We start from the raw sequence: 14116 nt of genomic DNA, 5'->3' as shown, positions 1-14116 counted from the left end.
ATGTATCCTCTTTTGTTTCTTATTTACAGGCCGCGGAGGATCTGAAGGTTGCAAAGTACCGATGAGGATTGATTGCCTAAAAGGATTACGCGTTATAAAAGTCGAATGTGGATCTCAGTTCTCTGTTGCTTTGTGTCAATGTGGAAGCGTTTACACTTGGTACGTTTTTTGTGAATATCTATCGCTTTAGCTAACCTTTTAATATCGTCTTTTGTTTCATATAATGTTGGTATTTTACAGGGGTAAAGGCGACTACCACAGATTAGGCCATGGCAGCTACGAACACGTGAGACGTCCGATGCGTGTGACCGGCATGCAAGGGAAAATGATTGTCTCTATTGCCACCGGTAAGTGTTACATCATATAAGAAAGGAATAGCCACTTATAAGTCTAGCTCACTCAGTCAGTGTCTGAGATATGGGAGCGGCAAGGGAGAGGTGACACCTATTATTATGACGTAGCAGAGCATACGAGTCTGTCTAGTCTCGCTGACGTTTGATGTCAATAAAAAGTTTTCGTTTGTCGACACTAATATGTTTTATTCCGTTAACAGGAAGCTTACACTGCGTCGCGTGTACGGACACGGGCGAAGTTTACACGTGGGGCGATAACGACGAAGGACAGCTGGGAGACGGCACCACTCTCGCGGCTCAGAGACCACGGCTGTTGATGGCTTTACAGGTATGTCTGATATGTTTACTTTCCGGTATCGATTATTTTGGGATTTTAAATTTTCTTCATCTTCCCAGTCGGTACACTCTTGCCAGAGTGGTCGTGGTCTTTGCAATATCGCGGATTTTAACATTTATAGCCTGACCAGGAACATAAAAACCCTGGCATAGAGGCGCGTCAATTGCATTTGATAGTGCAACACTGAGTACAGTCGTACCTGTGTTAAATTAATAGGCTAACTTTATGTATCAGGATTCAGGATTACGGGCTAATTTGATATTTTCATAAATTAACGAAAAAATATTATTATAGGTAACCTGGTTTAAATAAATTAAATGAAACCATCAATCGCGCTAGTAGGATTTATTTTATTATTCATCAATAATCAAATTCAGAACTTGAATATTCAACTGCAATGTTTGCTCATGAACGCTTCAAACTCGGTACTTCTTTCCCAATTCCATAAAATTCAATACTTAGAAAGTGACAAAATTTTTTAAAATAGGTAGTTGAAACAAACCACAGCTAATTTTCATAGTGGACTGTACTATGCGATAAACATGTCAGTCAATTTGACAACCTTTGTCGGAAACATTATTCAATGAAAATATTGTCCGAACCCTTAGTATTTCTCTTCGACAAATACTTTAACACATTGTAAACCACTTTTCTTTCACGACTATAAAAAGATTTTAGCAATTTAATTCACAAAATCAATTGCGCACATTTAAAATAAAGTTTGTTTACACTTTGACAGCAATAGACTGACATGCAAGGTGACATGACAATGAAGTTTTCAGTTACTGTTGCCATTAAAAGAAATTAGTACCATTAGTTTTCCGCAACATGGCGAGGGTTTTTATGTTCCTGGTCAGGCTATAACTACATTTTTTACTAAAACTGTCAGGTTTCTATGTTCATAAAGTAACATGTTGTCAACAATGCAAAACTTGATACTGAAGTGACCTCACGGGTTCGCTTTGCTGTGAGCAGTTTCCTAACATTTTCACTGATGTTTTAACCAAATTTAAAAAACAGATTCTCAGTTCAGCTAGTTTTTTTTTATGTAATATTTGTCTACGATTATCTAGCCTTTGGCTAAATTTATTTTTATTTTTTAACACTTATTTTATCTTATCTTAATACTATGATGGTCACACACTACAACAACTTATATTTATTTCTTGTGAGTTACCTGTTGATGTGGAAATCATTGGGGGAGGCCTTTGTCCAGCAGTGGACGTCTTTCGACTGAAACGAACGAATGAACGAACCTGTTGATGTAACTTTCTTCTTGTCGAGGCCGACTTGATTTCTTTATATTGTCAATTAGGGCAAGCGGGTGACCCGCGTGGCTTGCGGCAGCGCCCACACCGTAGCGCTATGCGTGGAAGCAGCGCGGGCGCCGCGACCGCCGCCGCCGCCGCCACTAGAGTGCCACCTACTCAGAGACCTCGCTACCAGCCTCATCTGCAATAGACTGGTGAGATAGCTAGCGATTTTAAATTGTATTTTATTTGATTAAGGTTTTTGTAAGGAAAAAATCTGAAAGCTCGTTTTTTGTCTTGACTATGTATTTTTGAAGGGATGTCTATTGGACTTGCCTACAATATTTTAGTAATCATTGGAATAAGTAAATTGCTTAACTTTGCCACTGTTTTGTTTGTTTCTGTGGAATAAAGTGAATAATAAATATGAAACTATACATAAAAAGTGAGACGTGTATTAAATAACTTAAAATAATAACATGTATTTGATATACAATTCCTTGTTTTAGGTGCTACTTCATCAATTCTCCGAATTAGTTTGTCCGAACTTACCGCTACTGATTCTGGATGGTCCTTTGGACCAATTGAGGACATTACTGTTCTACAGCGTAAAAGAAGCAGCTTTTAGAAAGGTAAGAATCCTGAAAATGTATAAAGTCTCTATTTTATTTTCAGCATATTATTAAAAAAACGTATTATTTCAAATACCATGATATGCCGCGTGGTTCCGGCAGAGTAGAATAGGACCACACCCACTCTTTACGTAAGTATCGTAAAGATGACTAAGGGACAACAATGTGAACATCAAGCCTTCCCAACTCCTCTGCAGGCCAAAATCTCCATTTGCCTCTGGCACATTAGAGAAGGTCGTGCAGTCGCGCAGTTGCTTTACAGTTCTCGTATATTTGCATCAGACCGTTACCGCCTCAGTGCCTAGCCAATGAAAACCACCCAGAAATCGCAAGGGTACCGCACGTTATGAACTGTCAATTGATTACGATTGCTTTACACAATCCCACCTCTGGCCTAAATAGCCTAATGATGGTGATGACAAACTATCTTATGACTCATTACGTATTTACCTTGCATATTATTATGCAGGCAATCATGGCCACAATGGTCCGCGAGAGACAGCACGGGCCAGTGGTAGAGTTATCCAGGGTTGCCGCGCGCCGCGCCAGGCGAGGCGGTTCTGGATTGGCGGGGGCGGCGGGAATGCGATCCGTGTTTGGACAGATGGTGGCCCGGCTGCCAGCCTTGACGCACGATGCATTGGCACTGCCACACAGGGTGTGGAAGGTCAAGTTTGTAGGTAAGTGTCACAGTGAAATATCACAGTTATGTACTGGTACAGTCCTCTCAACTTAAGCTGAGAATTGCATTTGTGTGAGTGCACACCGATAGTGTAGAGTGGCAATCGGCTTGAGGCGCGGCGCATCCCGCGCATGGTTTAAACCGATTTATACTAGTTTATAGCAAGCGGCCTGAGGCGCGGCGCGTCCGCCACGCGTCACTTCCCTGCCGCTCATATACTTCACTTCACCCCCGGTACTGGTAGCAGATAGACGTGTAATTTTATGTAATTGTGTTCCAAATATTAGTGAAATGGCTCCTACTGTATGTGAATTTCCTGTACGAAAACCATAAAGCAGGCAAGTGTAAGAAATTTTATGCTAATTGAATACGTATTTTAAAGGTGTGAACGAAAAGTTTTTAGTCTGTTTTTATTTTGTAATTTTATAAATTTGTTTGTCTTTTTGTTGTATTTTGTAAGGATGGCTGGACGCCCTCTCTATAAACGGTGCTCGCAGAATATCAGCGTCGAGGTACTTCGTGCCTTGGCAATTGGCATATGCTGAGCGAGGACCTGTTTTTATTTATTTATTTAAAAGGATGTGTCAAGTGTCGTTACATCGGCCCAATTGGTAGCTAGTGTTTTATGGAGTTCCTTTTAATAAAACATTAATTTTATTTGTATGTGTTTTACTAACTGTACTTTTGTTGATCACTCACACAAATGCAATTCTCAGCTTAAGTTGATAGGACTGTATGTTGAGGACACTTACGAGCACATTCACGAACAAACATTATTTGGTGAAAATAAATCCAACAACTGTATAAAGAATGATTGGTTCGTAAAATAATTATACGTTCACGTAAGCACACTCGCGAAATTTGGATTCTACCTCCACTGTTTTTTTTTTCATATTTTTTAAAGAAATAGACATAGCTTTATTTGACCTACTCCAGATCAACCTCTCATGACGTCATAAAGAGCATATTGCATATTAACAATTTATTCCCTTGTCGTTTATTCCAATAAATTATTTCCTAGGTGAAAGCGTGGACGACTGCGGCGGCGGTTACAGCGAGAGCATAGCAGAAATGTGCGAGGAACTACAGAACGGGTCCCTCCCACTTCTGATGGCCACGCCTAACGGGCGCGGGGACGCCGGCGCGTCGAGAGACGCGTTCTTACTGAACCCTACGGCGAATACGCCTTTGCATCTTAACTGCTTCAGGTTCTTAGGTAAGTTATTTATTTTTATTTGACTAATTCGATCCTATCCTCATTCATTATTATTTTGATCCGAAACTAGAAACTTACGCCCGTATTCACAAACGATGCTTGCTTAAGTGAAGCAGCAAGTTGTGCGAACGCACAGATATATAATAGAGCTTAGTGATTGTTTCGTGTGTGACCCTGTGCGTCCACGCACACTGTGAGACCTCATAGTAATGTTTATGAATATGGGTGACAGCGACAGCACATAAAGAACATTTTGGCATCTTATGTAGTCACTTTTGTCTTTTTTTTAACTTTTTTTGTCTACATTGTTCTTGTTATGCAATTAAAAATAAGATTAAGAACGTGTAACATTTACTGAACTTCAATTTAATTCAAAGGTGTGCTGATGGGCATCGCGATCAGAACCGGCTCGCCGCTGTCTCTTTCTCTCGCCGAAGGCGTTTGGAGACAGCTAGCGGGCCAACCGCTGCGGCCTCAAGACTTGGCCGAGGTTGACAAAGACTTCTTGCCAGCTTTGTTGTGTATCAGGGATATGACTCCAAACAACAAGGTAAGTGCTTACAGACCTGTTGTCACAGCTAAAAATATTACATTAATTTGTAGATGTTTTTAATGTTATACTGTTTTGTAGGAACTTCAAAACTTGGAACTGCCTTTTTCGATACCGTCAGCAGCAGGTCACGAAGTGCCTCTCTCTACACGACATAAGCGAGTGACACCAGACAATAAGGATGAATATGTGCAGTTGGCGTTGCATTACAGGTAAAATTGTGTTAAAAAATCAACATAAAAGCATATCAAGCTGATTTTGCAGTCCTGTCTAAAGTCCGGTCGCCGAGCACGTAGTATTTCGTCCAATGACCCCAAGCTACCCATCCTTATCGCTCGCGTGTAATTATATTGCTGTCGCGACTGTGCGACGGGCGGCCGCAGTGAGTCTGCTCGGCGACCGGACTTTAGTTTGTTCCTTCGATTATAAAATATTTTTGAGGAAACAGACAATTGTTACACTATGAGTAGTTCTGTAAATATTTATTTCACTAGTGAAGAATTGAGCTGCCGGATTAATCCCATTTCTTGTCCCTAGTATAGCCATTACTACAGCTATGAAACCCAAGCAGTGAAAATTAAGTAGTCACGGTGAATAGCTGCCTGTATTTAAATCTGCAACGAATTTAATCAGTTACAGCCTATCTATTAAGGTGCATTTTTCTCATAGGTTGCACGAATTCGACGAGCAAGTGCGCGCGGTCCGCGATGGCATGTCCCGGGTTGTTCCCGCGCCACTGATTGCTCTGTTCACGGCTGCGGAGTTGGAGACCCTAGTCTGCGGCTCGCCTGACATACCAGTGCACGCGCTTAGGGCTTCCGCTAGTTATAAAGGTATGTAGATAAAGAATGAGGGTAAAGGTCAACGCACATTTATTAACCTGGAAAAGAATCGTAACCGTATCAACTCGAGGTCAGTATTCTTTGTATGAAACTCCATACTGCAACGCACACTTTTCCGCACCGTAACGTAAACGCCTCGCCTCACGTTTGACGCGTGAAAGGTGATGACAGCTCGCGAAAGGCAATACAATGTTGATCCCTATTCGAGTTCATAAGTCTGCTAAATACTTTAAATGACACATTTTTATTTCAATGAGGGCTATCGTTTTTGTGCCTAACAGTTGGCACCACTGGCGATTGACCTTACTCTACAGTGGCGCCATCTTGGTGAGTGCAATGCGATAGTGCTCCTACTGTTGCAGCGTTGTTGTGTTGTTGGCTCCACTGTTTTCGCCAGTAGCAAATGATTATCCTCTACAATGGCGCCAACTAGTGAGCGCTAAAATTGAAAACTAATGTGGTTTTCAGGGAGAATTATATTTCTGTTGTGCCTTGAAATTATCCTACTAATATTATAAATGCGAAAGTTTGTGTGGATGTCTGGATGTTTGTTACTCTTTCACGCATAAACTACTGAACAGATTTTGATGAAACTTTACAGTATTATTGTTTATAACCCAGAATAACATACAGGCTATCGTTTATGACGATCTGTGACAATCTAAATTTCACGCAGGTGAAGCCGCGGGCAAAAGCTAGTGGTTTATAGTGTCAACTCCAGTCTAGATGAAAATCAAGCAAGTTTTACCGTATTCACAGGCATAGAACCAAACGCGCCGCTAGTGCAGTGGTTCTGGGAGGTAATGGAGGAGCTATCAGGCGGCGAGCGCGCGTTGTTCCTTCGCTTCGTGTGGGGCCGCACGCGCCTGCCGCGCGCGCCGCAGGATCCACGGCAGAGGGACTTTGTGCTACAGGTACTAAAAGAATATGGTCGTTATATCTATGGGACTAAGGTCGAAATTTGTTTCGGGAAGTTTTAATTTTGAACCTTAATATGTCAGTTTCAAGTTTTCAACTTTTCGTGAATGTCTATGGTTCCGCTAGACTAGAGGGACTTTGTGCCAGGTACTTGTGGGAATATGACCACTATATCTATGAGTTTAAGGTTGAGATTTGTTTCAGTTATTTTGATGTTGAACCTTATGGCAGTTTCAACTTTTCCTAAATATCAATGGTTCAGTAGTCGTCATTGACCTTATTTAACTTTTGAAGATCATTCCTTTGTTTTCAAGCTAAATCTTCTCTTCTTTTTTCTGCAGGTGTTAGACAAGTACCAACCGCCAGACCACTTCTTACCAGAGAGCTACACTTGTTTCTTCCTTCTCAAGATGCCAAGATATTCATGCAAGTCTGTTCTACGAGAAAAACTCAGGTAAATAAGTTAAAACTATGAGTTTATATTCTTAATATGTAGAACTGTCTTGGCCATTAGTAAATGAAAGGACCTTACCTGTGAATGCTGACACCTGGGGGCGTAGTATGAGTTTACATCAAACGTATTCGACATCTAGTGCGTCACAAAAGTCTATGAAGATTTTAGTTCTTCAAAGTATCCGTTAGGGGCGCTGTACAATCCGTCATACATTTAATGTCATTTTTACGCAGTCACTAGTGAAGACGTTTGATGTAAACTCGTACTAAGCCCTCTGAAGAGCGCAGTTACCTGTTGTTCAAATAGATGAATGTGTCTAATCTTTTTTGAGTTGTGCTATTCTAACTGGACTTCATAAACCATGCAAATAACGTCTAACATTCGTTCACAGATACGCGATCCACTTCTGCAAAAGCATCGACACGGACGAATACGCGCGGGTGGCCCTTAGCGCAGCGGAGCGCGTGTCCTCTGAAGAATCTGATTCAGACGACGCGGCGCCTGCGGTACAGCCGCCGCCGGCGCTTTACTCTATCACTAGGGTGCCCGCCTGGCTGTAGGCCGAAATAACCTGGTTGAAGATAGTAGGGGACACCACCACAGCCACCAGTCAATTGGCACGTAAGAGCTGTCAAAATTCAAGACTAAAGTCTGGTCGCCGAGCAGATAGAATTTCGTCCAATGACCCCAAACTACCCATCCTTGTCGCTCGTGCGTAATTATATTGCTGTCGCGACTGTGCGACGGGCGTCCCCAGTGAGTGTGCGAGCGCGACAGCAATATAATTACGCGTGAGCGATAAGAATGGGTAGCTTGGGGTCATTGGATGAAATTCTATCTGCTCGGCGACCGGACTTTAGTTGAGAACACCACCAATTAACTAACACTTTATGAGCTGTAAAACGCAATAGAGTAGTTCACATCACCAGTCAACGAGGGCTCCGCATTTACACTCGCTAGTTAGTGCCTCTGTTTGACTCGGTCGCGCCCGTCACGCAACCGCCGCCGGTCCTATACTCATTAACGAGAGTTCTCGCGTGCGTGACTGTAGGAACTAAATTGGCTGAAAATAGTACGAGGACACCATCAGTCAATTGACACTAAGAGCTTTCAAAACGCAATAGAGCAGTTAACTCCAGTACCAATACCAGCACGTAAAAAATATGTCAATGAATAAATACCAGTTAGCGCCGCCGCCGGAGGGTAAGACCATATTCGCAGGTCGCGCAAGTTTATGCGGTAGACCTCATTGAATTGTACTTTTTAGGAGCTGTCAAAACACGATTTTCCCATAGATGTCGATATTAGCGCGTATGGAAATTAATAGGTCGTAAATACATAGGTCGATTATCAAAATCACACGAGTGCATGATAGTAAATAGATATTAACTATACACTTGCGTTCGCACTGCTTTTCGTATGCTACCAAATGGTATATAAGGTGCGTTTTTATATTGCAATAAAAATACTTATAGCGACTATGTGTATCAAATTATTATTGTACTGTCACCGTAATTGTAATGAGCTCGAATACTCATTATAATAATATACTCGTTATAATGATATTTAATCCCAAACCTTTAAATTTACCTTTTCTCTATTGATAATTTTGGGTCTAGTGTTAGAGACTTCCTTATATTGTACAATCAATATAAGTAAATGTTTGTTGCAGTTGTAATAAAAGTGTAGCTTGACTTAATCTGAATCCGATATAACTGTATTCTCGTCTTTAAAAGAAATAGTTTGCAAGTAAATATAAGGCCAAAATATTGATAGGGAATTGTCTATTATGTCCCTAGTGCTATGAATTAAACTGAGTTGTTTAGATTACTGACTCTTCATTCCATATTTTGGTAGATTTATATCATAGCTATACATACTTCTAAAGTTACGTGGCGCGGACTACCTATACATTATTATATTATATTGCCACCAGCCTTGTCCCACACACGGAATGTTGTATTGTAGGTATTTATCAATACTTTCGTGAACGAAACTAAATTAGTTTTTCATTGTTTATAATCTCTCTTTGGCTTCAATTAGACTGTAAAATTAATCAGGCAAAGTAAGATTTTAACAGCGATTGGTTTAGGTACTTTTAATCAATGCGTGAGACGAATGTTTCAATTATTTCGATGTTATAGTAATAATTTTCACCAGCATCATGCCATGCACCAAGATATTATATTCATAATAAAGATAAGAACTGCAAAATAACGTAACGTATTACTATTGAGATGAGAAATTTATACAACGAGAGGCGACACTGCCAGCATTCCATGATCGTGATTTTTATGCATGTCGAAAAATGGCAAAAAGTATACCTTTGAATTAAAGTACTAAGTATACAAAGCTTTTTATATTCTTGTAATGGTATTTGTCTCAATGTGTTAAAGTTACATGTGAATTTATGACTAGGTACTTCAGAAATTTTGTCATGTAAAAGTGGGCCCGATTTCAAGATTGTTCTCCATATTTAATTATTGCAAATATCAAAATTTAATAATATTTTATTAAATGACGTGTAAAAGAAAGAAAAACTTGTACTACAGAGACAGTCAACATTTTTAAGTCAGGTCCACTGTATTTTAGATGTTTATTGTACTGCTTTTATGTGTACTCTCACTGCATATCTAAGCTAACTTTAGGCTGCATACTCACTCGCTGGCTAAATGTAGTCCTTTAAATGTATTTGCATAATGAATTTCATCTCAACTATTTATTTGACTGTGGAAAGTAACTGTGATCATGTTATTTAAATGATGGGGGTCATCAAGTAAGTAGATAGGGATTGTAATGAAAAGGTGCATTTTATTGAACAAAAGCTGAGGAACTAGTCATGTTTAATGTTGAGTTAATGCTGTAGCATAATAGTCCAGTCATTTAAGCTTAAATTAGGTAAGAATCTCGGAATTCGAGATACCCAGCTGTAAGTCTGTAAATACTTGTATATTGACACCCTAAAAGTTGTCTCAAAACCTACATATGGTAGGGTGTAAGCAACTATTAAATTTTAAGGTCAAAGGTCACAAAAATCGCTTTTTTTGGAAATATCTCATTTCCTATGGGTTTTTTGCTATTTGTATTTATTATCAATATTGTAGAATACAAAATTCTCTACAAATTTTGTTCAAAAAATTTTTTTATACGGTGAACCGTTTTCGAGATAGAGGGCGGCCGCTAGTACTTATAATAAATCTGTAGAGGTCAATTCTGTACATGAAATATATTTTCAAAATAACTATCAGGGGGTGATTAGTGATCGATACTGATGCCAAAAATGCAATCAGTAAAATTTTTGTCTGTCTGTCTGTCCGTCTGTATGTTCCTTATAGAAACAAAAACTACTCGACGGATTTTAACGAAACTTGGTACAATTATTCTTCATACTCCTGGGCAGGTTATAGTATACTTAGGAATTCCCACGGGAACAGGAATTAGCGGGAAAATCCTTTTGTATGAAAAATCTAAACGCTTAACGGAAGTTAGACGCATGAAATTTGGCATGTAGGTACCTTAGTAAAAGTAAACAACAAGGAATTCCCGAAATTCCCACGGGAATTAGCGGGAAAATCCTTTTGTATGAAAAATCTAAACCGCTTAAGTTGACCTGAAGTGATGCAGTGACCGCGCGCTCTCCGCCCTCTATCTCGAAAACGGTTCACCGTATAAAAAATTTGTTTAAACAAAATTTTTAGAGAATTTAGTATTCTACAATATTGATAATAAATACAAATAGCAAAAAACCCATAGGAAATGAGATATTTCTAAAAAAAGCGCATAAAACCGATTTTTGTGACCGTTGACCTTGAAATTTAATAGTTGCTTACACCCTACCATATGTAGGTTTTGAGACAACTTTTAGGGTGTCAATATACACGTATTTACAGACTTACAGCTGGGTATCTCGAATTCCGAGGTGAACTTACTATAATGACTGGACTATAACACTGTGTGATTGTTATACTTGGTAAAAATCAAGAGAGGTAGGCAGCGGTAGAACTTCACCGACCATAGTGTAAAATAATCGAGCTAATATTTACAATAAAATAAAATAATACTCTGCTTTGCTTCATGTTATCGTCATTTGGTGCTAGAGCTACACGATTAGTATTAAATTTTGTACGAAATATTATTATAATGCACAAATATGATATTATATCCAAAATTGTGTAATATTGTTTGTTCTTATGATTTCTGGTGTAAGTTTTAAGCAAAATATGTATACCTTTCTTAAAAACGGCTTGTCAGAAAACTTACTTCTGTAATTCCATTGTTTACTTGCACCAGGCCGTTATTTAGTTTTATATTCGTTTTGCTGAAAACCTGTATTTATCTCACCAAAGATTATGCTGCTAGAAAAGTTCCCACTTATGTCCTAAAATTCTGTTGCTTCAAGATCTGAATATTGATAATTACGTTTGAATCTGTTATCAACATTTGTTTCCCTTTCATGCATATTATATAGAAATTATCAATATAAGTATTTATTTCAAAATGTTTGTTTTATTTCTTTTCCTAGAAATAAACACAATAAAATTAAATATAAGACATGTAAGACCGAAATTACCTTGAAAATACCCACTATTTAAATTTGCATAAAAACTACTTTCATTCGAGGTTCTTCATAATTCAGAAAGTTGTATCTATAAAAAGAAGGTAGGTAGGTATGCTAAGAATAAAATCATACTGTTGTCTGTAGTTTTAGTTCTGTAGCCAGTTTTATAAAGTTTTATAAAAACAGAGTTAAAAGTAGGAATAATTGAAATAAAAAGTAGGAATAATTGAAATACAAATAACAACAGTTGATGAATTTTACATGATTTAATAAGCACTAAACAATTACATTGCCCTTATCGAAATTAAATAGCTAGCATGAGGCTAAAATAACAATATAAACAGATTACTTCTTTGACTTGGGTTTCAGAGTCAAGTACAGTATTACTGCACCGAAGAATGCATAAGTTGCCTTGGCCGTCTGGAACAAAAAACAAACAATTTATTTAAATCATAGTTATTAACTTGGGTTCTTCGGAAGAACATTATCTTTCAGATTGTCTGTAAATAATACAATATTTAATACATGGGACCATGGCTTAATTACCTACAATGAGGATCATTTCGATTTTTAGCTGTGAATGCAGAATTATAGGGCTAAGAAATCCTTAATATACAGTCCAAAAATTTTTGTTCTACGACAAAAATTGACGAAGTTATGGCCAAATTACTAAAAAAGTTCACTGACCGCCCGACGCGGGAACGATGACGTCACTATATCCGATCCGAACGCTGACGGCGTACTGCATGGATAGAAAATATTTTTTTCTAGCCAAACTATCAGTTTTAGAGAAAAACTTGTAATGACATTTATTCATCAGAATAAAGTAAGCTATCGATAGGTAATTTTTTAAAATAGAAATTGTGAAAAATATCGCAAAAAATCCATACGCTCATACGATTTAATGGAACGCGGAGACACGATTGGGGTCTCCGCAGTGGTATATTTGGCGATTTATTCAAATAAAGTGTTCATAAGTGTTGTTAGTCATATCTTCTTCCAAGTAAATAATAAAAATGTATATGTAACTATTAATTTATTTACTTCTAAGGATAAGGTATAGCTGAGGCAGATACACTCTGCCTAGGCTACAAGCAAGACATGAAGCTATGAAGATCATTTCGATGTACACGCAATACCTACCTGTTATTTAGTTTTTCTGAGTTTAACCTACGTACCTACCTATCTATTCGCCGTTCCCATGGGCTGACTTACCCCCCCCCCCCCCAGGCCAGAACCAGAAACTGGTTATGACTTGTTCCCTCCCTCCCCCCAGTCCATAAGCATAAGCTAGGTATGACTCCCCCTCGGCCAGAAGCTGGGTATAACTTGAAGATTAACGTAGAAACTAGTTTTATTGCATTTTCCACAACAGTACTGATCCTCATTAGGCGCAGATTTGAGGTGGTAAAACATTTTTCTCAGTATCAAAAGATTTACTTAGTAATATTTGCAATGTTAATTACTCAAATAACATAGAACACATTTTTTAAAGACGTGATGTACTAGAAATGATTATTCACACCTCTCGTTCCTACCGCTACAACTCCTATGTAGCCAGGATTTGCAGCTTAACCGTCAATAAAAACCCAACCAGTGAAGGTCAAGTTTGTCCCGGGGGAAAGTTAAACTGTCATTGGACCCGCAACAAAATTATTTAGAAGAACATAGGAGTTTCTTCCAATGCAGTTAGAGGTGATGTACAGTATACTGACAATTTATTGGGAACCTAACCTATAATATTAAGATAAAGTAAAAATTAATTTATAGTCTTACGTTCGCTCTGCCTGCATTGGTCTGGCTGTTAAAGTACTTGGAAAGTCCCTTGAGCTGGGATGAATCGACAGAGGAGTCTCCGGCCATCCTGAAAACAATGGTACAACGTAATACTTAGTTTATGTTTGTAATTCAGGATCTCGGTAAAATGATTTTTCATATTATGGATGATTGGGTTTTCAAATAAAATAGTGCATGTATTATAACTACAAAATCGCACTTTTAATATAATATTACCTGTATAAATTTTATTTCAGCCTTATGTAATTCACGAAACACTGTACCAAACTGAACTGTCAAAAATCAAAATACTTGATAACTAAACGTTTCCGATTATTTTTACATGAAATTACATAAGGTTAAATTAATCCTATGTATCTTTATTGTCATACACGTAGAAAGTATGCGAATTTATGTGTGATGAATAATATCATTTTTTTAATTGATTTTATTACTTTAGATAAGATCTTTCCTCAATCAGTGCGATAACGAAACGCAGTAATGGTTTTTTTAGCGGGAAGGAATGAATGTTGAAATCGGGCTTAGTC

General features: G+C 38.3%; 2 protein-coding genes across 2 annotated transcripts in view; one reads left to right on the top strand and one right to left on the bottom strand.

The window, feature by feature from the left end:
* LOC135078287 (probable E3 ubiquitin-protein ligase HERC2) overlaps nucleotides 1-11732 on the top strand; it is a 57708-nt gene extending 45976 nt beyond the window's left edge. Inside the window, exons 77-89 of the mRNA XM_063972886.1 lie at nucleotides 30-159; nucleotides 241-347; nucleotides 554-681; nucleotides 2006-2155; nucleotides 2450-2572; nucleotides 3042-3252; nucleotides 4276-4470; nucleotides 4848-5020; nucleotides 5102-5232; nucleotides 5690-5853; nucleotides 6622-6776; nucleotides 7122-7234; nucleotides 7626-11732. Coding sequence (XP_063828956.1) covers nucleotides 30-159; nucleotides 241-347; nucleotides 554-681; nucleotides 2006-2155; nucleotides 2450-2572; nucleotides 3042-3252; nucleotides 4276-4470; nucleotides 4848-5020; nucleotides 5102-5232; nucleotides 5690-5853; nucleotides 6622-6776; nucleotides 7122-7234; nucleotides 7626-7794 — 1949 coding nt within the window. The 3' untranslated portion in view covers nucleotides 7795-11732. The remainder of the gene's footprint in view (nucleotides 1-29; nucleotides 160-240; nucleotides 348-553; nucleotides 682-2005; nucleotides 2156-2449; nucleotides 2573-3041; nucleotides 3253-4275; nucleotides 4471-4847; nucleotides 5021-5101; nucleotides 5233-5689; nucleotides 5854-6621; nucleotides 6777-7121; nucleotides 7235-7625) is intronic.
* Nucleotides 11733-12043: 311 nt separating this feature from the next.
* LOC135080450 (ATP synthase membrane subunit K, mitochondrial) lies at nucleotides 12044-13916 on the bottom strand. Its single transcript, XM_063975090.1, has 3 exons — nucleotides 13806-13916; nucleotides 13569-13656; nucleotides 12044-12212 (listed from the first exon to the last, which is right to left on the bottom strand). The coding sequence occupies exons 2-3, from the start codon at nucleotides 13653-13655 to the stop codon at nucleotides 12138-12140; spliced, it is 162 nt and encodes a 53-aa protein (XP_063831160.1). The 5' UTR covers nucleotide 13656; nucleotides 13806-13916; the 3' UTR covers nucleotides 12044-12137.
* Between the last annotated feature and the right edge of the window lie 200 nt (nucleotides 13917-14116).

This window comes from Ostrinia nubilalis, chromosome 2, assembly GCF_963855985.1.
Source record: "Ostrinia nubilalis chromosome 2, ilOstNubi1.1, whole genome shotgun sequence".
In the NCBI taxonomy this organism is placed as follows: Eukaryota; Metazoa; Arthropoda; class Insecta; order Lepidoptera; family Crambidae; genus Ostrinia; species Ostrinia nubilalis.
Note: the sequence above shows the minus strand (reverse complement) of the source record. Positions and strands in the feature narration are given on the sequence as shown.